At 39.7% G+C, this 27,738-nt stretch overlaps 1 protein-coding gene across 3 annotated transcripts; it reads right to left on the bottom strand.

The window, feature by feature from the left end:
- Nucleotides 1-502: 502 nt before the first annotated feature.
- LOC108266663 (killer cell lectin-like receptor subfamily B member 1C) lies at nt 503-27,223 on the bottom strand. 3 transcript variants are annotated; one of them, XM_017470310.3, is made up of 10 exons: nt 26,938-27,223; nt 17,272-17,397; nt 16,155-16,277; nt 15,145-15,267; nt 13,965-14,093; nt 10,537-10,635; nt 4,725-4,805; nt 4,398-4,549; nt 4,181-4,278; nt 503-1,066 (listed from the first exon to the last, which is right to left on the bottom strand). In XM_017470310.3, the coding sequence occupies exons 1-10, from the start codon at nt 27,038-27,040 to the stop codon at nt 931-933; spliced, it is 1,170 nt and encodes a 389-aa protein (XP_017325799.1). In that variant the 5' UTR covers nt 27,041-27,223; the 3' UTR covers nt 503-930. The 3 variants fall into 3 exon arrangements, with proteins under 3 accessions (XP_017325799.1, XP_017325792.1, XP_017325783.1); XM_017470303.3 differs by having other exon boundaries at nt 504-1,066; nt 16,155-16,274; nt 17,272-17,400; nt 26,938-27,222; XM_017470294.3 differs by having other exon boundaries at nt 505-1,066; nt 17,272-17,400; nt 26,938-27,222.
- Nucleotides 27,224-27,738: the final 515 nt, after the last annotated feature.

Here is a 27,738-nt window from a genome sequence, read left to right as displayed (position 1 = left end):
TACTGCTGGGTTCTGTGTATGTGGTAGCCACCTATTTGATTCAGGAACATCAGCTGCTGCAGTGTTTGTAACCAAGGCTGGGTATGTGTGGTTTGCACTATGGCCTGGGAGACCGCTGGTATCTCTGGTAAGGAACACAAGCATGATGGCCAATAATATTATAATCATGACCAAATTGATCACCATCATGATATTACAATATTTAATCATAATCATAGTTTTAACCCTCATTTAACACTGTATTTATTTCAGAGTGGTGGACTGCAATGACCAGTTTATGCAGAAGATCAGACAGTATATTGTGTTCACAAAATATGATGACTCGGACAAGAAAGAGGGAAGTGAGAGAAGCGACCAAGGCCCAAGACCCAGCAGACATGAAAAGCATGCAAGATGCTGAAGTGCTTTACTGGCAGATTACACGCCACAGCCTTCTCATTTTAGACACAAAGAACATAGAGCATTCAGATGCTCAAGAGATGAAACCTGTTTGAGAGATGAAACGTGGTTCTGTACAACTTCAATTCTTTATTTTATTGAGTGAATACTACTTTATGGTGAAAGTTTTCTAAATGGAATTTTTTTAATTGAATCACTATAAAAACATCATTATCTCGCTACTTACTTTAAAGTATAGGTATATATTATATAGTATACATATAGGTATATATTTATAATATATATTTTAAAATACATTCTGCAAAGTTATTTAAATAGTGCAAAGTATCAGTGCAGTTAAAAGCATTACAATTTACAAGTAATATAAGCACAGAGTCACTTTTGTCATTTTCTCAATCTTGTAAAATACATAGCATGTCTACTTGATTGTGCATCACAGAACAGGATTGTTTCATGTACTGATTCTGTATTTTTTTACTATTTATGAACTGCATTTGTAAAAGAGTAAAAATATGATTTTATTCTCCACTTTTATTCTCTCTGGCAGATGTACTGTGACAACACCCCACAGCGGTTTGAAATCCAGTTGTTCATTTGTGACCTCTCTGCCTTTAGCAGTGCACAGGACCCTCGAGAGTTTAGTTGTGGCTGGCCACGGGCCCAGTAGCTGCCAATAAAAAAAAATAACTTGTTTAGTTACACATACACTTTAAAAGGAATACCTTTACCCCTGCTTCTTTATAAAATTATCCAGTGACCCAATCATGTGGTAGCAGCACAACGCATAAAATCATGCGAAGAGCTTCAGTTAAACTGTCAAAAAAGTCAGAAACTTCTGATCTTCTGGGACTTCCCACACAACAGTCACTAGAGTTTACACAAAATCCAATGAGCAGCAGAGACGGCAGAATCGCCTTGCTGATGAGAGATGTAAGAAGTGAATTTTCCTCCCCTTTCTATGCTATTTATACTTAATTCATGATTTATATACACACAGGTCTTTATTACAGTTTAATTTAGAACAGATTATTTCTCACCAATGTATTTTCCTGCTATTTCAATATTTGAGAGTGAACATTTTGTTCATATTTTGTACAATTCCATGAGAAAACATATTGGCAAGTCTATTGCATATATAGTGTATTTATTAAACTAGTTGCCTTTACGTAGCAAAGACAAAACTGCATGTCACAGGCAGTGGGTTAACTACACTCACTGAACACTTTATTAGGAATACCTGTACACCTACATATTCATGCAATTATCTAATCAGCCAATCATATGGCAGTCGTGCAATGCATAAATTCATGCAGACATGGATTAGAAGCTTCAGGTAATGTTCACATCAACCATCAGAATGCTGAAAAAATGTGATCTCACTGACTGTTGATGGTAGATAGGCTGGTTTGAGTATTTCTATAACTGCTCATCTCCTGGGATTTTCATGCACAACAGTCTCTAGAGTTTACTCAGAATGGTGCAATAAAGAAAAAACATCCAGTGAGCAGCAGTTCTGTGGACGGAACACCTTGTTGATGAGAGAGATCAACGGACAATGGACAGACTGGTTTGAACTGACAGAGTGGCTACAGTAGCTCAGATAACCCCTCTGTACAATTGTGGTGAGCAGAAAAACATCTCAATGTTGGGCCACAACAGCAGAAGAGCATGTCGGGTTCCACTTTTGTCAGCCAAGAACGGAAAGCAGAGGCTGCAGTGGGCACTGGCTACTTCCAGCATGATAATGCACCATGTCACAATGTAAAAATAAGCTCAATGTTCTTCAGTGGCCTAAATCCAATCGAACACCTTTAGGATGCGGTAGAACAGGAGATTTGCAGCATGAAAGTGCACCTGAAAAATCTGCAGAAATTGCATGATGTAAATCATGCCAACATGGTTTTGGGAGCAAAGAGAGGCCCTACCTATTTTTTATATGTTTTTTATGATATGTCAATCTGGAAAGGGTTACAAAGCCATTTCTAAGGCTCTGTTATGCCAGCAAACCACAGTGAGAGCCATTGTCTCAGAATGAAGAAAATTTGGAACAGTGATGAATATTTCCAGAAGTACTCCTCCAAAATTCCTCCCAGAGTGCAATGACGACTCAACCAGGAAGCAACAAAAACCCAAACAAATATTTAAGGACCTGCAGGCCTCACTTTCCTCAGATAATGTCCGCGTTCATACTTCAACCATTAGAAAGAGACTGGGCAAAAATGGTATACAGTGGAGAGTTGCATGGTGAAATCCACTGCTAAACAAGAGGAACATAAAGCCTCATCTCACATTTGCCAAAAAACATCTTGACACCCAAGACTTTTGGGATAATGTTGGGTGAACTGATGAGTCAAATGTGGAACTTTTGCAAGACATGGGTTCCATTACATGGCATAAAGCTAGCACAGCATTCCACAATAAGAACATCATACTAACAGTCAAACAAGCTAGTGGGAGTGTGGTGGTATGGGGATAGTTTGCTGCTTCATAGGCTAGGCGACTAGTTATAATCAATGGAACCATGAATCCTGCTCTCTACCAGAAAATCCTGAAGGTGAATCTCTCAGTCCGGGACCAGAAGCTCAAGCTCAATTGGGTTATGCAACAAGAGAACAATTCAAAACACAACAGCAAGTCCATCCCTGGCTGACTCAAAAGAAAGAAAATTAAGGTTTTGGAGTGGCATAGTCAATGTCCTGACTTGAGTCCCATTGAGATGCTGTGGCAGGCCCTTAAACATGCAGTACATGTTAAAAACACCTCAAATGTGGCTGAATTAAAGCAATTCTAAAATGAAGAATGGGCCAAAATTCCTCCACAGTGATGTGAAAGACTGATCTCCAGTTATCAGAAGTGTTTGGATGCAGTTGCTACTGCTAAAGGTGGCACAACCAGATATTAAGTTTAGGAGGCAATGACATTTTTAAATGGGTGATATACAATATATGGCCAAATCCATGTGAACATCTGACCATCACACCCAAACTTGAGCCTTCCCCAAACTGTTGCCACAAAGAAGGAACCACACAATCATAGAGGATGACTTTGTTTGGTGTAGCACCAAGATTTCGCTATACTGGAACTAAAGGTCTCCAGACCTGTTCCGGCATGACAATGCCCCTGTGCACAAAGCGAGATCCATGAAGACATTTCTTGCCAAGGTTGGTGTGGAAGAACTCAAGTGACCTGCTCAGAACCCTGACCTTAAACTCACTGAACACTTTTCAGAGGTTAGAGGAAGAGATAAAAGATGGCTGAGGCTGTTAGACCTTACACCTCCAACCAGGTAAAATAGAAAGCATTTTAACATGCATTTTATTATATTATAAAGGAAGGTTTCTGAAAAAGGAAGGTTTGTTAAATGTTTGCCTATGAGATTATTTGTCTATAGTTCTGTTTGTTGTATGTAATTTATTATGTTGATATTTTTGTATCGTTATTGAGTTATTGCATTAAGACTGTAAGCTCAGTAATCACTGTGATATAAGTAGATCAGTGAAAAGACAAATACAGCAATACTCAATGCTGCCCATCTGTTACTATGCACACTTTGTGATCCCCCCACTAACTACTCCCTACATCACTGTAATGCGACTACTATACAACCAACAATGACCATGTGTTATTTTGGGTGGTGTATCATTCTCAGCACAGCAGCCACACTGACTGTAGTGGATGTTGCATGGGTAAGAAGCTTTGCTGATATAAGAACCATTCCACCCACCAAAACTATCCAGCAAACAGCAATCCTGTGATGAGAAACTAATCACTGATGACTCACCTCTGGGTTGGTGCAGTATTGTTAATCCACATCCACTGCTTTTCTGAATAATGGAGCCCAATCCAGTATAGCACGCTCCTTATCTCAGTTAGACGTTTCTATAGTAATAAAGACAGAATTAGTAGCAGTAAGATATTCACATTTATCCTATCACAGCAGAGTGCTTTAATAGTGATGTCTGTTTCAGTTTGGTTGATTGATTGATTGATTGCTTAACCTGCAATCCTTCATTGTCAATGACAGCCAGGTCTCCGCCTCGTTTCTGACAGTCCTCCCTGCTCTGCTGCCAGGTTAGACGAGTCCTAGCTATGAAGTAGCAGGAGTTCTCAAACTTCAACCAGCCCTTCTCACACACAGTGCACCGATACCCTACAGAGAAACAGCAGGTTTAAATATGCAGCTCACAAGTTACAAAAATAAACATAAAGAATTCACACCAATAATAAAATAGGATAAGGGAGCATCATATAACATTATAAAGAAATGACTAAAAGTGAAGAGCATTTAGGGTAATTGTGAATGTTAGGAAGTGATTGTGTTTTACCTTGGTTTAGGGGGTAATTAGGCATTGTCTGCACTTCAGCAGAGAGATCTGCACACTTCTGGCTGGACTGAACTTCATTTACTGAGGTTTTCGCATCAAGAGAACAGATTGTACAACAATATATCAATTTTCTATTTTGGACAGAAAATTAATGATTTATACCTACATATCCAAGGCAGACTCTAAAAGTAGTAATATTACAGAAAATCCTAACAAATGTTATGTTTATCAAGATATTTGATGTCAATACATAAGAACAGACCATGTATGACTAGATTTTGCCACACCACAATTCACCAAACAATGGAGAAGTCAACAGCCAATATACAAAATGCATTCCTGATATATTCACAGTGAAGTTATTTTGTACCTGACAGGCCAATGAAAATCTTGGACTGCAAATACAAATTTTAAAATTATCAACATAACATTCTTAATTTTAGTTTAAAATTAGAACATCCCTAGAGTAAAAAGCAATTGTTATCCAATGCAATTTTATGTTGACATGGGTTTCATCTTAGTATCAGGAGAAATTGTACCAAGTGTACCGTGTGTTTCATTCGTGTGCTATCTAGGGACAAGACCAAAAAAATTAACAAAAATCAGCATCAAAGGTGATGATTTTGTGGGCTACTGATCAGCTGGTTGACAAAATGTTTCAAACCTACAAAACCATGGGGTTCAATATATCACTAATGATTAATTTTCTGCATTCACATATAGACTTCTTCGGTGTAATTCTTGGTGTAGTCAGTAACTGACATGGTGAAAGGTCTCAAGACATTGCAATTAAGGAAAAACAGTAGCAGTGCAACTGGAATCCAAAAGTGTTGGTGTTGACAAGTATTGACAAGAAGAATCAGCAACAAACCATTGTTTGTCTGTAGAACTAGTTCAATGTGTTAGTACCATCAAGTGATTAAATGAATTCTTTCAATAAAGTCAAATTTGTGTTTCTGCAAATTCCTATGAGATACAATCTGAAATTATATTTGTGTTTGCAGATGAGCAGTAAAAATTTCTGTTCATGATCTGCAAAAATATCTATGGTAACTACACTTTAAAAAAGAAAGAAAGAAAATATTCAGTGTAATTCAACAAGTTGTTATGGTTAATGCTTGTACTTTAGACTGGGCTGTTTTATAATAATAAACAAATCCCCAACATTTGTTGATGGGTATGCTGTGTCACCTTTTTTTTTTTTTTTTTTTTTTTTTTTTTTTGGGGGGGGGGGGGGGGGGGGGGTTGTTTAATATATGTACACATCTGATTCTTGCTAAACTTCAGTCTTGGTGCATATTTTCCATTTCCTTTAATGATTGCGAATGGAGATGAAACATCCAGGAAGATCTCTAGGAACAGGGTTGGTGACCACTGATTTAGTGTTTGTAGTGATGGCTTCACCATTTGACAACAATCCTGTGGAGCGCATAGCGCAAATAATGAAAAGGCACTTTGAAGGGAAAGAATATTTAGGGACAAACACAATCCCCTGGCTTTTCCCGATGACCATTTGTATGAAAGATAACGATTTTCGTTAGATGGTATAATTTTATGTTATTCTTCATGATTTGTGATTTCAGGTGATCCGGATTTTTTATTTATTTATTTTATTACGTGTATAACTCAAAAAGTTAGACACGTAGAAGACTGAAACAACTATCATCTTTACCAATTTGATTTGTGAATTTTTTCACAGCAAAGTTTTTGTCGGTCAAGCCTTGTTAAGTCTGTGAGTTGGTGTCACATTTCAGCAACACTGGGTGTACGGTCACTTTCTCAAAAATTGTTCAATTCAACAAAAAGTCTTGACAGAATAATAGTCAAGAACATTGTGAATGAGAGAAGCAAAAATCACGGTTATTGCCCAATAACGTCTGGGTTACACATGTAACCCTGTTCCCTGAGAAGGGAACGAGACGTTGCGTTTAGCATAACACTATGGGAGCACCCTTGTGCGTGACCAGCATCTGAAGCTTGTGTAAAATCATGCCTATTTATAGGCCTGCCATGATCAGGTGACGTAGCAAGTAAACGTGTTGCGTGATATATATATCGCACCTGTGAACCGCACCGTCAGCCTTATTATCTGAAGCAAAGATTCAATTCACAGGCCTATCCTGGTATGACAAAGCTACGCAACGTCTCCTTCCCTTCTCAGGGAACAGGGATACATACGTAACCCAGACGTTCCCTTTCAAAGGGAACTCCACATTGCGTTTAGCATAACACTATGGGAACGAGAATACCCACTCCGTCATACCGACGGTACAGACTGTTCAAAAAGACCTAAGCCTGAGGTTCACTGGTGGGCAAGGGTCACTGCAAGACACTGCGGAATGAATATCCAGGCTGTAATATTGAATGAATGTGTGTGGCGTAGACCACCCTGCAGCTGCACACATATCCTGTAAGGATACCCCGTTGGACAAAGCCTTCGAGGGGGCGACCCCCCTAGTGGAAGCATCATAAGTGATAGAGATTGCTTCCACTATCCAATAAGAGATTCACTGCTTTGACCCAGCATCACCTCTACTGTCGCCACCAAGAAGACCAGGAGCTGCTCCGACTTACACCACTGGCCGGAGCGGTGGACCTAAGTACAGAGAGCCCTTACTGGACACAGCAGGTGCATTCTCTCTTGTTCCAGTGTGAGGAACAGAGGAGGGCAGAAAGCCTGCAACACTACAGGCTGGGCAGCAGCTGTAGGCACCTTAGGAATGTAATCTGGCCTAGGATACAGGAAGGCCTTGGCTAATCCAGGGTTAAAGTCAAGGCAGGAAGGGGCAACAGAGAGAGCTTGTAGATCTCCTACTCGCTTGAGAGATGTCAGGGCCAGCAGAAGAGTTACCTTTAGAGTCAGAAGCTTCTCAGAGGCTGACTCTAAAGGCTCTAATGGGGCCCCTGACAGACCTTCCAGCACCACAGAAAGGCCCCAGGAAGGTATGCATGGCCTGCAGATGGGCCTCAGACACCTAACACCATGCATAAACCTCGAAGTTAGTAGATGTTGCCCCACAGAAGGTCTATCAACAGGGGCGTGGCTGGACGAAATGGTGGCCACTTAAACCCTGATTGTAGAAGGAGCCCACCCCGCTGAGAAAAGTCCTTGTATGAACTCCAGGACTGTAGCTGTTGCGCAGTTAACTGGGTCTAGCTGGCGTTCCTCACACCACAAGACAAAAAGTCGCCACTTGAGCGCATACAATTTCCTCGTGCATGATGCTCTAGGGTTCACCAGGGTCTCTACAACCTCAGTTGTGAGACCAGAATCTATGAGCTGGTGCCCCTCAGGGGCCAGACCCACAGTTTCCATAGTTCCGGCCGAGGGTGATAAATCAGCCCTCTGGCTTGCAACAGTAGATACTTGCAGATGGGAATATCCCAAGCAGTGCCATCTAGCAGGGATATTATCTTTGAGTACCATATTCGAGCTGGCCAATAAGGTGCTACTAGCAGCAGACGTAGACTGTCTTGGCAAGCTTTCGCTAGAACTTGTGGGAGCAGAGTGATCGGGGAAAAAGCGTACAGATGTGACATCAGCCACATGTGCACCATGGCCTCCAGCCCTAATTGTGCAGGAGGAGTGAGGGCAAACCACAGCAGGCAGTGTGTTGTCTCCTCGGAGGCGAACACATGCAGTCCCGCTTGGCCAAACCTCTGCCATATGGACTCCACCCTTGTGGATGGAGCCACCAATCCCTGGCCCTCAGCCCCTGCCTCAACAGGATGTCTGCTGCCACATTCCAGTTGTCCAGAATGTACGTTGCACTCAATGCCAACACTTTCCCTCTGCCCAGAGAAGAATTAGTTGCGCCTGCCTGAACAGGCGCGGACATAATCCTCACTGGTGGTCAGTATATGAGACCACCGCTGTGTTGTCTGTAAACACATGGTGACCTCTCAATTGACGTTGGCTGCTGCTGCCATAAGCTCCAATAGTCTTCCATAGAGACTGGAGGGGATTCCAAGATCCAGCTTTATCTTGCTCAATGTTGACAGGATTGACCCTACGCATGTTGGGGATAGAAACGCGACCATCATAGCAGAATCCTTATAACCCCTAGAAAAGTTGTCCACTACACTGGAGAACGCATACTTTTCTGAGGTTCAACTTGAGCCCCAAGCTCTTCATGTGCACGAGAATACCGCCAGTTCAATGGATCATGCTAGAATTAACCAGTCATCCAGGTAGTTTAGTTAGATGCCCTGGAGTCACAATGGAGCCAGAATGACATCCATGCACTTTGTGAAGTTGTGAGGGGATAAAGCTAGCCCAAAGGGAAGACCCTGATCTTGGCTATGTGGAAATATACACCTTTTAGATCTATCATCACAAACCAGTCCTCAAACTGAATCTGTGGAACAATAAATTTGGGCGTCCGCATCTTGAACCTGTATGTCCGAAGAGTACAGTGCAGATGACACATATCTAAAATTTGCCACATACATACACATCTATTTTTTGTGGACCAGGAAAAAACGGCTGTAAAAACCTCCCTCCCTCAGGGAGGGTATATGTTCTATGGCCCCTTTGTCCAAGGGGGATCTTACTTCCTGCGCTAACCTCGGGCTCTGGTCTGTGCTGTCTACTGTGGTGAGCACACCTCTGTACCGGTGGGGGTCGAGCTCTAAACTGGACTTGGTAACCCTTTTCTACGGTAGACAGTACCCATGGATACACATTTGGCAGTAGTTTCCACTCTGCCAGACGGTCTTTTAGTGATGTTAACTATTCCACATTCTATTGGAGGGAAACCATCAGATTTTCTTTGCCCTGTGACAGCTCACTGACCATTGAACACTGAAAACTTGGGACAGCCTTGGCTAGGGGAAGCCCTACAGTACCCTACAGTACCACTACAAACCATTGTTTGTAGTGACCCAAAGCAAGACTACTACTGCATAGGCCTTGCCCACCAATGCCACGGTGGCCTTACACGGTGGCTCGGATGGCAAAGCCAGCCCCCCTAAATTACCTGCCGTCGATGGAGAGCGGTAGCTCACAAGCACCTCCTCCACCTCCACCTCCACCTTAAGGGGGCAATTAGTTTTTCACATTGGTGACAGGTGTTGGGGGGCGCACGGTGGCTTAGTGATTAGCACGTCCGCCTCACACCTTAAGGGTCCAGGGTTCGAGTCCCGCCAGGGCCATGTGTGTGCGGAGTTTGCATGTTCTCCCCGTGCTGCGGGGGTTTCCTCCGGGTACTCCGGTTTCCTCCCCCAGTCCAAAGACATGCATGGTAGGCTGATTGGCATGTCCAAAGTGTCCGTAGTGTGTGAATGTGTATGTGATTGTGCCCTGCAATGGACTGGCACCCTGTCCAGGGTGTACCCCGCCTTGTGCCCGATGCTTCCTGGGATAGGTTCCAGGATGGATGGATGGATGGACAGGTGTTGGATAACTTTTTTTGCTTAATTATAATAATAATAATAATAATAAAAAATTAAATAAAGATAAAAGCTGTATTGTATGGTTGCAACTCAGGTTGCCTTTGTTTTATGTTGTATTCATTGGAAGATCTAAAACTATTTAGTATGAGTTATACACAAAAACAGAAGAAATCAGGATGGAGCAAATACTTTTTTCACAGCACTTCATGCACACCTGTTTTTTACCATGTTGAACGCTATTGGATGTTTGCTGTAAATGCCTGCCTTTTACGTGGTTGATTGAGAAAGTTGATAACCAGAGTCATGAAACCTATTAACCCAGGTTGGATTTGTTTGGTTTTGTCAACCGAAAACTTACTCTGAAACTCTGACTTTGAACTTGTTTCATGCTACAGGCCTCTGCAAACGCTTTACTTACATTTCACAGCCAGAGCAAGAATCACAGCCAGTAAGAGTGAAGAGAGAATAATGAAACCAGCACAAATCCTCTTGTACAGATGAACTTTCCTGCAAACATCTAAACATAGAAGAAGTAAACCGTTAGCTCAACCCATGGCGTGTATAAACAACTTAAGCCAGTATGTCTTTGTGTGTAATTAATATCAGTAGTTACTTCACACTCCCTCTGATCTTCACACTTTGCTTCATGATTGTCAAAAAGTAACAAGCCATTTAGAATGGTGCACAATTTTAGCATATGATCCAGTATGATAATTCACAGTTTTATAAGACTGAGCCTGAGCCTTAAGATTATTGCTTGAGTGCATTTTTCTGTGAAATTGGGCTTCTTTGATTGATTTAATGAAGTTTATCCATACCGTGTGAGTTGTCAAAATGTATTAGAATGTATGTCCAGTACCCTTGCACTGGAACTGCTTGATAAGAATAACATGATGTTGACTGTATATTTGAAACAACATAATATAAGAAACTGATGTAATGACTGTAGAAGTTTCTGTAGAAGTTTCTGATTGGCCAGTTGTCATAATTAGGAGTTAACTGGGAGTTAATTGAAAAAAATCAAAGCAACTCAGCCAAGATCTCAGAAAAAAAAGTGGACCTCCACATGTCAAGTTCCTCCTTTGGAGCCATTTCCAAGCAACTGAAGGTACCTTAAGCATCTGTACAAACAATTGTATGCACATATAAAAATCTTCTGACACAAAGACACTGCATTGTTCCGGAAAGAGGCAAAAATTAACTCCCAGGGATAAATAAACTTTGGTCCAAAAGCTTCACCTGAACTCCAAGACAAAGAAACACAAAGGAACTGGTGAAGGAGGTGTTACGCCATCACCAGCAGATGGCACCGTGGCACAGCCTTGGACTGGACACGTGACTTTGTTTTGGTTCGCTCGCTTCCTGGTTTGGTTTGATTATGTTGGCTATTTAAACCCCTCGGTTACTGCGCACGTGGCGCAGTATTATAGTTTGTATAGTTTGTATTGTTTGTAACATGAGTTATGTTGAGTGAGTATTAACCTCAGGTCTCATGTGTTTTCATTTATGTAGTGAATGCAGGTAGCATGCTAATTGGTCTTGGTTTCTTGTCCTGCTCTCGTTTCTTGCCATGAGGCCAGTTTCTCATTTTCCTGTGAAGACCGCGTTTCCTGTGTTTTGTTGAGTTACGTGTATCTGCACCTGCATCCACCTCCAGTCCCGTTCCGTGACAGGAGGCATCAGGTACCACATCCATCATTAAGAAAGTTCTACATCACCATGGCCTGAAAGGCATACAAGGAAGAAGTCCATACTCCAAGTGAAAACCAGCATTTTGGAGGAATAGTCTCTGGTCATATGAAACAAATATTGAACTGTTTGGCCATAATGAACAGCACAATGTATGGAGGAAAAAGGGTGAGGTTTTTATTCAACACCATCCCAGCTGTGAAACATGGGAGTGGCTGCATCATGTACATGGGGTGTTTTATTGGAAAGAGACTGATGCACTTCAGAGAATAGATGGCATAATAAGAGAGGAGGATTACCTAGAAATACTGAAACAACACCTCAAGATATCAGCCAGAAACTTGGCCACAACTAGGTCTTCTAGCAGGACAATGATCCTAAGCATACTGCCAAAGTTGTAACAAAATGTGGACTGAACTGAAAAAGTGTGTCTGAATGAGGAGGCCCACAATCTAGACACATTAAATTAGATTTAGATCATTTAAATTAGATATCCGAGACAACTGGACATTTGCAAGGATCATAATTTTTTTTTATGTCTCCCATACATCCTACATACTATGACCTCCACTAATAGTGGCACCCTTGGTAACTGTGAGCAAAGATGGCTGTGAGAATGTGTCTTTATTGTTTAACCTTTTGATCTTTTGTTAAAAAAAAAATCACAAAAATACTCTGCTCTCATGGATAACAAACAATTGCAAACACGACACAGGTTTATCCAAAAACATTTGCTTAGTTAAATATATGTATGCCACAATTATTGGCACCCCCATGAATTCATATGAGAAAAATATATTTGAAGTGTATTCCCATTGATATTTTACATTTTTAGTACACCTGGATGACTAGGAACAAGAAATTGTTCAAGCTTGACTTCCTGTTTCACAGGGGTATAAATATGAGGTAACACATAGGCCAAATTCCCTTAGACATTCATAACAATGGGTAAGATCAATGAATATATCTCTGATGTCCGGCAAAAGGTTCTTGAGCTTCACAAAATGGATAGTGGCTATAAGAAAATAACAAAAGCATAGAAAAATACCCATTTCCAGTATCAGAGCTATAACTAAGAAGTTCCAGTCAACTGGAAATGTTATGAATCAACCTGGAAGAGGATGTGTGTCTATATCATCTCAACACACAGTGAAGATGATGGTTTGAGAGAACAAAACATTTCCTGGGGTCAGAAAGTCTCCAAAACTACAATCAAAAGTCAACTACATCACCACAAGTTGTTTGGAAGGGTTTCAGGAAAAAAGGCTCTTCTCTCATCCAAAAACAAACTCATGCATCTTCAGTTGGCCAGACACTACTGGAACTTCAAAGGGGATCGGGTTCTATGGTAAGATGGAACCAAAATAGAGCCTTTTAGCAATAAACACCAGACATGGTTTTGGTGCACACAGAGACGTAGCCATATGGAAAAGGACCTCATGCCCACAGTTAAAAATGTCAGAGGACATGGACATTTTGTAAGGATACATGGCATCATGGGCTCTATCAAATATCAATAGATATTAAATGAAAACCTGACTGCATCTGCCAGAAAGCTTCAAATGGGCCATGGTTAGACCTTCCAGCAGGACAGTGATCCAAAACATACATCAAAATCAACACAAAAATGGATTACTGACCACAAAATCAAGGTCTTGCCATGGCCATACCAGTCCCCTGACTTGAAACCCATAGAAAACTTGTGCAGTGAACTGAAGAGGAGAGTCCACCAGCAAGGATTTGAAAGATCTGGAGAGATTCTGTATGGAGGAATGGTCTCAGATCATTGCCATGTATTCTCCAACCTCATAAGGCATTATAGGAGAATACTGCAAAACTGTTAAGATGGCAAAGGGATGTAGCACATAGTATTGACGAAAATGGTGCCATATATTTTACATGTTTGATATCCATGAGAGCAGAGTATTTTGTGAATTTATTTAAGAAAAGTTCAAAATGTTAAACAATAAAGACAAATTTTCACAGCCTTCTTTGCTCATATTTACCAAGTGTGCCAATATTAGTTGAGGGCACTGTGTTACCACCTTTTTACATGCATTAGACCTTATCACATAACTGTAATGTGTAGTTGTGCCACATTCTTACTTCATTTAACCTTTTGCTGAAACAAGTACATTTGTATTTGATCTATATTACCGTCATTGTGTTTTGGAGTGGAACTGGACATCGCAGCCATATAAACATTTTCTGATGGATCCTTCAGTTTGCAGTACACACTAGTTTCTTCTCCTCCTTCATCTTCTTCTTTTTCTTTCACTTTTTTAGCTTTTATGGGAAGAAGAAATAATGACAAAGTTGATTCAATATGAGAAAATAATTCAACTAATTTATCAAATTATTTTCATACATTTTGCTTCTTTAAAATGACGAAATGTAACATTTATATTAATAGTTTGACATTGTTAGATCCAATGGTTAGAGACTTTAATAAATTTCTTTTAATATTAAATTTAATAAAATCAGTGAAGTTTAAAAAACATATTCATAGCATGTAAGGGACATTTATCTATGACTTATTATTTATTAAAATTTAATTTTGGTCATTTAATGCAACCAAAAAAGGTTGAAATATATTAAAACTCTCGTTCAAAATCTATACATTTCAGTGTATAGGAACAAGCTAATGTTATATGAAACATTTTGTTTTACATGTCCAAATCCTGCAGTGTGTCATTCAAAACATCCAAAACTGTCATTAAAAAAAAAAAAAAAAAAACTTTAAATTTAAATGTGAAAAAATATTTAGCTAAACCTCAACACTGCTCTGTGCATTCCATTTTAAGTTAAGCCTACTTTTTGCAGAGTTTGTCACACATGTTGTTTTCAGTGTGACTTTAACATGAATTTAAAGGCAGATTTTATGCCTACAAAGATGTTTAGTGTTTTTGGAACATACACATACTGATAAGATGTTGACAGCAAAACAAAAGTGTGTAGGCACAAGAGGAGAGTGCTTTTCTCAAGTTTTGTGTGTATGCTACGAGCACACTTTTTGGTTTAGCAATATTTATATACCACCCTGTCCATTTTATTATAACATGCTGTATTTGAAGCACTATACATTTCAAATGGCAGAGACATCTCAGTCGCACTGTTTTTATATACAGATTTTTTGTTGCAATTTGCAATTTATATGTCGGAGACAAATTGATATTTGCAAGGCTCTTGAATTTTTCTTCAATTCAGCCTACATATAGCCAGCTTCACATGTTCATTATACCTTAATACACAACTTAAACGCGTATCACAAAATTTCAACTGTGCCACTTTTTTTTAGATATTTTAGGCCTTTTGCTTAAAAAAGTAAAGGAATTACCTTCACTGTGTTTGGGAGTGGAGGTACCCATTGAAGCATTATAAATATCTTCTGTTGGAGTCTTCAGTTTGCAGTACACATTATCTTCTTTTTTTTCTTTTTTTTCTGTCTTTTTCTCAGCTTCTAGGGGAACAAAAAGTGGATAACCAAGTGCTTTAAATATAAGAAAATTTTATGGAAAAAGTCAGGCACAAAAAAAGGCACAAGCAGGAAAACATACAAACTGGGAGCTATTTTGAAATTTGCTGAGATTTTCTTCTAAGCAGCTTATCAGTTACCAAATTAACATTTGTAGAATACAAAATGCTGTAAACTTTTTTTAGGTTTCCTTAATTTTTTTAAAAAACCTTTTGTTCATTCAATTTTGTATTTCTCTGCATCATTATCTTCTGCAGTTGATCACACTTTGTACTTTAGTGGTACATATATAGTCTGTACAGGATTTTGCGGAGTTTGATTGTTATTGCTGAGGCCAAAAACACTTGATTTTGCTGCGGCTTTAAAAAAAAAAAATTGTTGTTGTTTTTTTGTAGAAAACTACTTGAAGTGGTGAAATTACAATTGCACAAAATTGTTTTGCACATCCTTTCGCAGTAATGTTTTTTGGAACCTTTTAGCTGTAATCATGTTCAACACACATGAATCGAAGTGCGCTTTGACTGAATGTGTGTAGTGATGACATCACATGAGGAGTATTGGCCCAAATCTGCAAAAATATACAGTAATTTTGAAAAATTGCAAAGTCCTTTGAATAATGCAGAGTTTGCTTGAATTTGCGTTAATTTCTGCGATCGCAAAATCCTGGAGGGACTGATTATATAACAACATGCCCATTTTACTATATCATGATATATTTTTATGTAGCCTATTAATATATTTTTAGCTATATTTTTTAAGTACTATGAGTGTCAAAGTGCAGAGACATCTGTGTTGCACTATTGACCCATGAGGTCTCTGGTCTCTTTATTGACTTGTATTTTTGCTTTTGCTTAAAAAAGTAAAGGTATTACCTTCATTGCATTTGGGAGTGAAAGTAGACATTGAAGCATTATAAATATCTTCTGTTGGATTGTTCAGTTTGCAGTATACATTAGTTTCTTCTTCTTTTTTTTCTTTTTCTTTTTTATCAGCTTCTAGGGAAACAAAAAGGGGATGAACAAATGTCTTAAATATGAGAAAGTTTGACAAAAACAGTGGTGTTACCTGAACTCCAGACAAATCATACTCTACTTCGTGTGTATGCGTGTCACACAGTTGATACGCGGTGCAGCGAATTTGAACGCTCCTCTGTTTACTATAGCCGGTCATCAATCAATTTTTCACACAGGTAGCACCAAGGACATACATCAAAGCTATGTCTAAACTTAAATTAATAAGCAGAAATTCATTTGGATAAATTGTGCAAAATCATGGCAGTTCCTTAGGTTATTTACGTAACCCCAGTTCTCTAATAAGAGAAGTAATAACTAAGTAATAACTAAGAACTGGAATTCATCCAGAATTCACAGAACCACAGTTACATGTGTAATTAGAATTCTGTTTCCTTCCTACTAACCGCCAGAGGCAGTGTAACACTATTGGATGACACATCTGGATGAAGCCTCCATTTGCCTGGATGTACTTTATCCCTGGAAAAAGAGCATCGGCAGTCTGGTTGCACACTCTTGGAATATGAACGAGTATTGTCGGACCGAACAAGAACATGACGGCCTGTCAGGACCAGCAGGAAATACTTTAGATCTGGCCAGGCCTCCCCCGGCCTCCCCCGATGATACTTTGGCTGTGCTTCAAATGGCTATTGCTCATCCAGGACTCGATGAGTCACCTGTCCAATCAGCCCAAATGAACGTTTTTCAGACAGGCCACAGCTGTGACTTCTTTTGCCATGCCAACATGTAAAGATTTTGTGGCTGAATAGTCAAATGCCCTCACTGGTTCTGGTCTGCCTAGGTGGCGCTCAAGGTTTGCTCGGATGCTAGTATCTATGACTGAAGCAGATTCATTTGGGGGAGCCGTGCTCCGGAAATAGAGGCAGAGACATCTGTGTCACACTATTGACCGATGACGTCTCTGTTCTCTTTATTGACTTGTATTTTTTGCTTTTGCTTAAATAAGTAAAAGTATTACCTTCATTGCATTTAGGAGTGGAAGTAGACGTTGAAGCATTATAAATATCTTCTGTTGGATTGTTCAGTTTGCAGTATACATTAGTTTCTTCTTCTTTTTTTTCTTTTTCTTCTGCCTTTTTATCAGCTTCTAGGGAAACAACAAAAAGGGGATGAACAAATGTTTTAAATATGAGAAAGTTTGACAAAAACAAGTTGCGTTAGCTGATCTCTTAAATCATCCAGTGTGTTGTACCGAAATCTAACGCCCAGACAAATCATATTTCACTTCGTGTGCATGCTTGTCACACAGTTGATATGCGGTGCAGCGAGTATGAATACTCCTCTGTTTACTAAAGCTGGTCATCAATCAATTTTTCACACAGGTAGCACCAAGAACATACATTAAAGCTATGTCTAAACTTAAATTAATAAGCAGAAATTCGTTTGGATAAAGGATGCAAAAACATGGCAGATCCTTAGGTTACTTACGTAACCCCGGTTCTCTAATAACAGAATTAATAATGTGAGGAAACTGTTAATAAGAAGATAGCCCCCCATATTATTTTGGTTATTGGTATTGACAGTAATCAGTAAGACTGGAGGCCTGTAATTTTTGTTGTTATAATTATTGAACAATTACTGTTGAAATATTAGTCGCGATGAAAGACAGAAAGAATATTTGGTACTTATACCATTAGAGGGCGCTGATGACCAGTGGTAGGGGAAAAACACATGCGAACGTACAGAGCACTAACATCACTGCTCAGGATGTTGAGCTGCACTGTCGCAGTGTGTGTTATCTAACCATTAATATGTCTTGTAATTAATTGCAGGTAAGAAACTGAATATGAACCGTATGGAATAGTGAGTTTTGTGTGTTAGCTGAGTCATGGGTTACATGGGGAACGTTGGCCGTAAGCCCCAGTAATAAAAGATTTTTGGTTGTAGCATTCACTAGTTAGCCGCGGAGCTATATAGGCTAAGGTTAGCATGTGTGAAGTATCCAAAGCTAAAAGCGTTAGAAGTACGGCTCAGACTGTTTGGTTTTGTATTAATCTGTGTTGAAACGTTGCATGGTTACAAAGCATAAAAACAACGGTATTGTTTTGTTTCTGTATTAATCTGTGTACATACTGTTCTGGTTGATTTTGTAATAGAGCAAGAACATCACTGCTCAGGGTGTTGAGCTACACTGTAACAGTGTGTTTTATGCTATCTAGCAATTCATATGTCTTGTAATTAATTGCAGAAAATAACGACAAAAGCCCTAGCATTAGAGATGGTGTGAATAACCACAGGGTTACAATGCTACAGAGAAGGATTTAATCCAATGGCCAGACCTAAAACTGAAGACAAGATGGATTCGGGTGCCAGCTGGGAGAGGAGGTCCTTCCTGAGGGGAAGCTCCCATGGATTGCCTGTCAGTAGTATCAGTCTCAAAGGAATAAAGGAAACCATGCTCTGGCTGGCCATTGTGGTGCCACGAGTAGCACACTGTGCTTGCACAGGGAGATCCAGTGTAACGTCGCCCATAACAGAGGGATAGGTGGGAACACATATAGTAGGTAGGTTGGCCATTCATGAGACAGTGCATCCTCCTCCTAGGGACTGGACACTTCCGACCTTGCAAACCATAAGCGACAGTGAGAGGTCATCTCTGAAGAAAACAGATCCACCTCCGCGCTTCCAAATCGTAGCCAGATCTCCTGCACTACATCTGGATGAAGCCTCCATTTACCTGGATGTACTTTATCCCTGGAAAAAGAGCATCGGCAGTCTGGTTGCACACTCCTGGAATGTGGGCGAGTGAAACGAGTCATGGATGTCAGGATCTTGTGAATAAGCTGAAGAGACCTGCAGGATCTTATGAGCAAGTTGTAGAGACCTGGAACACTGTGGAGGTATTGTCGGACCAAACGAGAACATGGCAGCCTGTCAGAACCAGCAGGAAATATTTTAGATTTAAGAAAACTGCACGTAGTTCCAGCAGGTTGTCCAGTGCCCGAAAATACCCCTCTGATTCCATGTTGCCCCCCACCCTGTGAGGGAAACATCTGTTGTGACCAACTCCCGACGAGAGAGAACACCACCCAGGGGCACTCCTGCCCTCAGAAAATCTACCTGTCCACCATCTCAACGCACATATGCAACGGTGAGAAATTACAATCAGTCGATGGTAATGTCTGGTGGGATCTAGAGTGGTCTGAGGAGGAGTAAACCCAGAGGAATCACCATTGCAGCTACTGTGAACATCCCTATTAGTCATAGGACCACCTCACACTGCAAAGAGACACCCGGGCAAAACTGTGCCAAAATTGCAGAATGTTCGCCACATGCTCCTGAGCATGTAATGCTGGGTGTAACTATACTATAATCTAATTCTTTTTTTCTGATAATGCAGTAATGTAACGCATTACATTTAAAATGTATGTAATTTGATTACAGTTACTGATGTCAATAAAATTACTTACTTGCTTTACAAATTTATTGTTAAGAAAACAATATTAAGTAAAATACATTTTTAAAATAAATCATGTTTTGCCCCGAAGATTTTTTCTTTAGCCCTGAATTCTCCACTTGGAGCGGTTTGTCACTGCGGAACTGAACGTTAATAAAAGAAGACCGTCTGTAATTTTATATCTTCAGCAAATGGAGGCGAGACCAATCAGACAGGGTTTACAGGAAAATACATGGAAACACTTGTGTCTTATTGGCTGACAGCTTTCAATTCTGCCAAACAGTAGCTCTCAGTCAGTGTGAGTAAAAATGGATATACACCGATTTTTTTTTAACCAGTAAAGGGGAAACAGTAACATCCTCTGATGCTGAACAGGAGCTGAGCAAGGTGTGTAAATGTCTATATGACTTCCAGTTTACGTGAACATGATATGAACAGAGCATAAGGAAAGATAATGTACTTTGCAACTTATACAATAATAGCTTAACTGTGCCTCCACTTGCCTAGCAACACCAAACAAGTCTAGTTAGAAAAGTTTTATATTTTATCAGTCTGGTAGTTCTACAAACTCTGACAATAGCCAAGGTAAGTTTTATGATAAATCCAACTTTTTCTGGTCATGTATGACATGACCAGAAAAAGTTGAGTTTCACTTTGTAGTGTATTTTTGTAGGTTTGTTAGGTTTTGATAGTAACATGAAAGTAAAGTAATTAGTAATCTGGTTAATTTTAACATGCAGTTGTTATGGAATGAGTCTATAAGCAGAAGCAATCGCAGATCAAGGTCTTTATTCGCAAACTGAAGTCAATAAACAGGAGACACGGTCTAGAGTGGAAGAGATAATCGAGGTTAAACATGAAACTAGATTCGAGGCATGGAACAAGAACAGGATACGAAAACACGACCGCTAGGCATACTTAATGTATTCACCAATACATTCATTTATTCAGTTAATACTGCACGAAGTACACAGCAACACAAGGGCTTTAAATAACAAACATAATCAAGCTTGAACACAGACAGCTGGGACCAATAATGACACACCCTCGAACATCAACCAATACCTGAACAGGAAGAGAACAAAACCAAAACAAAGGCATGTATCCATAGGAAACAGTCCTCATTACGTAATCTCCTGCATGCGCACGCTCTGTAACTGTTCGTGCAAGTCGACGCCACAGCACCATTTGCTGGCGAGATCGTGACAGCAGTATTCACTAAAGTAATCAGATGAAGCCAGTAATCAGATCAGTAATCTTTCAAGTCGACACTTACAAACCAATCGTCTGCTTCTACAGAGTGAAGAATGCCGGCTGTGCACAACATTCGAAAAGGAAGGATCTTCAGGAACAAATTCAGATGCCTCAAATCGACAATTGGGCAGAAACCACCATCCTTCTTTGGAACAAGAAAATATGTTGAATAGAACCTGTCTCTGTGAACACGGGGGTGAACTTTTTCTATGGCTCCCTTCTCTAACAGTGAACAAATTTCCCAAGAGAGAGCCATAGTCTGAACTGAATCTCTGACAATCGTAGGAACAATTCTTGGAAATTTGGGAGGCCGGCATCGAAACTGTGGAGTGTATCCCCTGATCAGAGTCATCAAAACCAAGGTGTCTGCTGTGTTGGTCCTCCAGTATTCCAACTGTCCTATAGTAAAACGATTGACAGCTGGCCTGAGTGTCTCAGGTTTTATGTGTGTGACTTTTAGTGGTCATGGGGGGTCGCTGACAGGGTCCTCCTGGCAATGGTCGATGAGGCGGCCAACAGGCTCTAACATCTTCAGTAACACGAGGTCTTTGAGGGGGCTGTGACTGAGGCATAGCTTGACGGCGGAAACGTTGCTCCGATGTGGCATAGTGATGTCAGGTCTGAACTGCTGGCATCCTAAAAGTAGGGTTGTGCTGCACCTGCATCAGTTGACAAGTGGCCTCAGACTGCTTTACCCTCTTTTCCAACAGTTACATAACATTAGGAAAAAAAGATGCCTGGGAACAAATGGAAGATCTGTCAAGGTTTTCTTATAGTCCTCAGGTAGCCATGCATGGGCAAGCCACACTTGGCGGTGGGCTGCCAGACACGTGGCTCTAAGACTACCCAGCTCGTGGTTCACGCAGTTTGTAGAAACTGCGAAATAGAAGGATCAACATTCGCTGGTTCTAGCTTACTGGTAGCAGCAAGAAGTAACTGAAAGATTGTGTTTTCTGTACAAGTATTGTAGACAATAGACTTGTATCATTTTTTAGCAAGGGGTCTGTACGACCACATTGTGCACTGGGTCATCGCACATTCCCTCATAGAGCCTCGTTAGGAGATACCATCAAGGCTGCAACAGGGTGCTCTATTTAGCATCCGAGCAATCCTTGAGTGCCACCTAGGCGGACCAGAACCACTGAGGGAATTTGAATATTCAGCCATAAAATCTTTACATGGTGGCATGGCAAAAGAAGTTGCAGCTGTGGCCTGTCTGAAAAAAACTTTTATTTGAGCAGATTGGACAGGTGACTGGTCAAGTCCTGGATGAGCAATAGCCATTTGAAGCACAGCCAATGTATCATCGGGGGAGGCCTTGGCCTGGCCAGATGACTGAATGATCCCCCACTAGACCTTTCTGCTGGATAACCAGTGAAAACATCCTGCAACATCCATCGCATTCCCATAATCGCGAAAAAAAGAATCCGAAGTACTCATAGAAAGCACGTCCAAATCAGAATGTGCAAAACAAGGGGAATCAAGAGACTCTTCCCCAGCTCCTTGATTCTGAACATTCTCATCCTCCTGTGTCACCACCACAGGTGTAAATGTGACCAGCTGAAGTGAGTGAAGCAGGCATTTCAGTGCCACCATTTCTGAAGAAAGCACAGAAACCATCTTAGAAAGTAAATTTTCCTCAACACACGAATGTTCATCACTTCGCAATGCGACCCTCTGCTTAGATGGAAGGAGAGTGCCAGCTGCCACAGACGCCGTGCGCTTCAGAGTGCGCAAAGGGGCTATATCCAACTGCCCAAGTCCCACTGCTGAATTAGGATACATAGTGTTGTGGATAAAAATGACATGAAATAAACATGAGGGAGACCTAGTATCCAGTAAAGGGGAGAAGAAGAAAAGACAGGCACCAAGACACACAGAAGCGGTGTGAGGTGGATATTGACTGATATTGAATATTGAATTGGATTCACACTTTAAAGATCTTAGATCTTTAAGAGTAATACACTATGGTTTATTAGTCAAAAAAGTCAAAAAGAAGTATATGAGCTGAGGAGTGCTAAAACACACACACACACACACACACACACACACTCTCTCGTACAGTCAAGGGCGGCCATGTAGACATAACACACGCACACACTCTCTCTCTCTCTCTCTCTGTCTCTCTCTCTCTCACACACACATACTACTATAACTTTATAAGAATAATAAAAAGGAATATTAAGATATTATAAGGGTAATATCTTATAATAATAATATATATACTCTTTATAAAAAACAGAATAATAGGATATGTAGGACAGTAGAAGGGTAATAGAATGATATTATGAAGTAGGAAGTACAGTAAACCGTTTTTCAAGCAGTATAACTATATATAAAATAGAGATATAGAGCAAATATGAAAATAAATTATAAACTAGAAATGCAGGCTCGCAAGGAAGGCCTTAATTTTAAGAGAGAACCATGAGGAGCCATTTATAAGGGTGGCTGAGTCAAGCTGCCCCCCCCCCCCCCCCCCCCCTTTAGATTGTTTTGTCTCTCCACTTTTGATTTTACGGGTTATTCAAATCCCTTGGTTTTGATTCTCTGGGTTATTAAAATCCCTTGGTTTTGATTTTCTGGGTTATTAGAAATCCCTTGGTTTTGATTTTCTGGGTTATTGGAAATCCCTTGGTTTTGATTCTATGTGTAAGTGGAATGGCCCTTTTCTGGAACATAAGAGTAAGGTAGATGAGCTCTTTTTTAACACTATTGGTAGTGATATCATAGTCTTCTTGAAACCTATGGGTTAGTTACTGTGTAAATACAGTATAAATACTGGAGCTTAAGCTCAGGGTATCAGATCACTTCTGAGAATTCTCATCGGTGTGGATCTCGTGTGGTGGAACGGAACCAATAAAGCTGGACCCTTGCTTCTTCTCACTCACGGCTGGTGTCTTTTTTTCTATCTCCAACTGGGCTCAGAGGTAGATGTGAGTATTGGCTTCTATGTTGAATTTTAAGTGTTTTTGGGTAATAGGCTAAATTTGAGCCAGCAATAGGTAGAAGGCTGTAGTGTAGACATGGGTCTGTGAGAGCCTCTCTCAGATGTTGAACACCCAAACACGATGGGCAGATGTCATGACTGTCGTCCGGGAGCAGAGTATTAGGGCACAGCTTATAGGTCAGTGTGAATCAAGCTGTGAGCCATAGTTACTCGCTAATAACACCCTCAACTCAGATTAGACCCTTAGATCCTTCACAAATAAGAGGTGAACAAATTTGTTTAATACTAATGAGCGCTTACCCCATATCTTTATTTAGATATTTATATTTTATATTTTCATAATCTATATTAAAGGAATTTGTCATAATGTGTATGAAATCGAAACACTGCAGACACAAAACATAATTAACAGTAAGACACATAAAGGTTTATCAGCAAGACAAATGTAACTAAAACACCCACTGTCAAAATTTTGTTAGCATTAAAAATGGGGTGTGTTTTTGATCTTGTAAACCTGTGTTGGGGGACAGGAGTATAATTTCAACAGGTGCAATGTTAACACTGTGGAAATTATACTTCCCCTCTGGTAAACCCATCTATTGAAGCAAGAGTCCAATGCTTTTGAGGACACAGTCTCCATAACAAGATGTGTCAGCAGTATAAATGATGTGTCCATGAAAAAAATATTGAATAGGCACATACTGAGGTCATGTGGCTTTGTATTAAACCTGGAATGAACTCATTAATCTTTATAGCTTTAAGAAACAGCAGCTGACCTCAAAACAGTTGTTCCTGTCATTTCAAATGCAGGTTTACTAGCTATACAAGACTTAAAATTGAAAAAAGAAAAACATGAGAACAGTTTTTGGACCGTTGTATGTTGGAAAATTGTGATGAGTTTAGATTTAAATCATTGTCTTTTCAAGGGTTAATCATCACTGATGTGACTAATATTTTGGTTTACTTAAATTTTCCATCCATCCATCCATTCATTTTCAATACCGCTTATCCTACAGGGTCATGGGGAACCTGAAGCCTATCCCAGGGAGCAAAAGGTGGGGTACACCCTGGACAGGGTGACAGTCCATCGCAGGGCACAATCACATACACATTCACACACTATGGACACTTTGGACACGCCAATCAGCCTACCATGCATGTCTTTGGACTGGGGGAGGAAACCCCCGCAGCACATGGAGAATATGCAAACTCTGCACACACAGGGCTGCAGTGAGAATCAAACCACCAACCTTGGTGGTCTGAGGCAAACGTAGTAACCTCTAAGCCACCATGCGCCCTACTTCTATTTTTTGAGATATAATGAAACATTGACATATAACTTTCATACAACTTTAAAAAATGTGGGAATCTACTGGCCTACGGTTACACTCAGTGCTCAAAGTGAGCCAGTACTCACCGGTACTGGCTCACTGTACTAGCACTTATACATTTTACTCCTTGGCGTACCGTGACTTTTTCTTGCATACCAGCACTTCTCAAATGCTGCCGGTCCTCTTTTCTGCCTATCTCCATAACAGGTTATTCATAATTACCCTACATAAACTACATTACCCAGGGGTCACTATGTGATGCTCACCTGCTTCCATTCACTTGACAAGTCTCAATTAATTTTTTTATGTTTTTTTGTTGTTTTTTTTAAATCAGAGATAAATAATGTTAATGTTCATCTATCATTATGTAACATAACATTAATGCTAATCTAAGTAAGCTAATAATAATGCTAAGTAACATTAATGCCAATAATGTTGACCTGGCTCCAAAAGGGCACAAAGTGAACACGTGAGTCAGACAATGAGCACGTTTACATGCACATTAAATTCCGTTTAAAGTCTATATTCGGGTTGCAGCCACATTCTGAATTTGATGTTCAGAATATTCCTGTATACATGGTTGTTATAAGTATGCCTGAGTTGCCATTCCTAAATAGGTAACCTACAGCTAAGCATTTGTTAGCATCCATAATTCTAACTGAGCATATCTCCTTTCATTGGATTTTCTGAATAAGGTATTTACATGCAACAAAATTATGATAAACATGCACACCCATGTACATAACATATTAATAACAAAACTAATAGTATATAGTTTCATATAGGTATCATACAAATATTGCATTATTATATTATTACATTATTACAGTAACATACATATGTTATTACATTATTAAATTATAATATGTTATAGTTCTGTATTATAAAATTAATTGTTTGGTAAATGGTTGTCCCTTTGAGTAAATAAATGAATGTTGTGAACTTCAGCAATATCTCCTAGGAGCTTTTATTCGCTGAAGAAATTCAGAAAGTAATACTTAATAATTAGCCGATACCGGCCGATACACATGCCAACATGTGAATAAGGGGAGAACTGGCATTTTTTCCCACTTCAAACACTGGTTACATTGCAAACATTTAATTGAATTGTATATTAGACAATCTAGGGAAATATATTGTGTGATGAACGCTATATAAAGCCTACTTTCATGAAAAAATATTTTTTAAGATTATGATTATATGTGATTAAATATTAGTATTTTTAAAATACACGTATATGCAAGTGCAAGTTTCTAATGCTTTCAAAGCCTCGGCAGTTTCAAGTTGAATGGATCTGCCATGTTTCTTAGCACCTTTTATACAAACAAATTCAGTTTCTACTTATTAATTTAGGTTTAGACATCTTCCATATACAGTATGTTCTTGGTGCTAGTTCTGTGAAAAATCAAAGGGGAGTATGATTTGTCTGGGCATCAGATTTTTGTACAATAGTGGGGTTAAAGAAAAATATCTTCAGGGCTACTGCCTGAATGCCCAATGCCAGGCCTGAATGCGTGATGCCCCTGGACAAAAAGTCAGGCATGGGAAAGCTAAGCAGAAGAAAATATTTTGAAATTTGCTAAGGTTTCAGTGTAAGTAGCTTACCAGTATCCAAATACCCACTTGTAGAGACACAATGCTATCAATGCTTTTTTTTAGGTTTTGACATTTTAAGTTTAAAAAAAAAAAAGTTACCTTTTGTTCCTTCCATGTTGCCTTTCTCTGCATCCTTATTGTCTGGTACTTCTGCTGGAATGATCTCTTTCATCTCCACCTCAGCCATTTTCTCTCCGTCCATAGTCTCTCACTTTCTCTGCTGATATTGTTTCGTTTTCTTGACCAAACTCCTTACTGTACGAAGGCAGACAAAAAGACTTATATAGGGACTTATATAACTACTGTAATCAGGGGCGGACTTAGCACTAGGCACCTAGAATTTCCAGAAATGTATTCTTGGCATTTTCTCAACCAATTTCTTGAGGAATCTCCCTGAGATGCTTTTTAAACAGTATTAAAGGCCTTCCCACCTACGCTGGACTCTTATTGGCTGCTTCTTGGAATATTTTACTCCAAGTCATCCATTTAAAAAATATATATATTTTTGTAAATAAAATGATAGTTTTCGAATGAAATAAATGAATATGTTGGCACAATTATATTTTTGTCCACAACACCAATTTCAAACATTCAGTCAAACACCTTCAGATCAAAAGGTTTTTAAGATATGAGAAACATTTGTCTCCAAACATTTGACTGGTAGTTTATTATATTATATTAGTTCACGCTCATCCCATGTCTTGCTGTCTTCACACTTCCTCATCATACTTTTATAATAACACACCATTGACACAACACAGCCACTTCTCTTTTTATTTCATGACTTTTGTCCGCTATTGTCACTCCTTCTTCTAAGAACCCAAGTTTCAGAATTGTACTGTTTAGTCAGGTCAGGATTACTGTAAGACAATGTGGTGGTCTATACCGCTTATCCTTTTC

The sequence above is a fragment of the Ictalurus punctatus genome, chromosome 1 (assembly GCF_001660625.3).
Source record: "Ictalurus punctatus breed USDA103 chromosome 1, Coco_2.0, whole genome shotgun sequence".
In the NCBI taxonomy this organism is placed as follows: Eukaryota; Metazoa; Chordata; class Actinopteri; order Siluriformes; family Ictaluridae; genus Ictalurus; species Ictalurus punctatus.
The sequence above is the reverse complement of the archived record's forward strand: the minus strand, read 5'-3'. Positions and strand labels throughout refer to the sequence as shown.

Bases quoted from the DNA above. Each gene is read 5' to 3' on its own strand.
- LOC108266663 (XM_017470294.3), bottom strand. From the start codon at position 27,040: ATGGACGGAGAGAAAATGGCTGAGGTGGAGATGAAAGAGATCATTCCA. The intron at 15,268-16,154 runs GTAATACCTTTA...TTGTTCCCCTAG, and splicing joins CACTCCCAAATGCAATGAAG to AAGCTGAGAAAAAGACAGAA. The intron at 4,550-4,724 runs GTAAAACACAAT...GTTTCTCTGTAG, and splicing joins TAATTACCCCCTAAACCAAG to GGTATCGGTGCACTGTGTGT.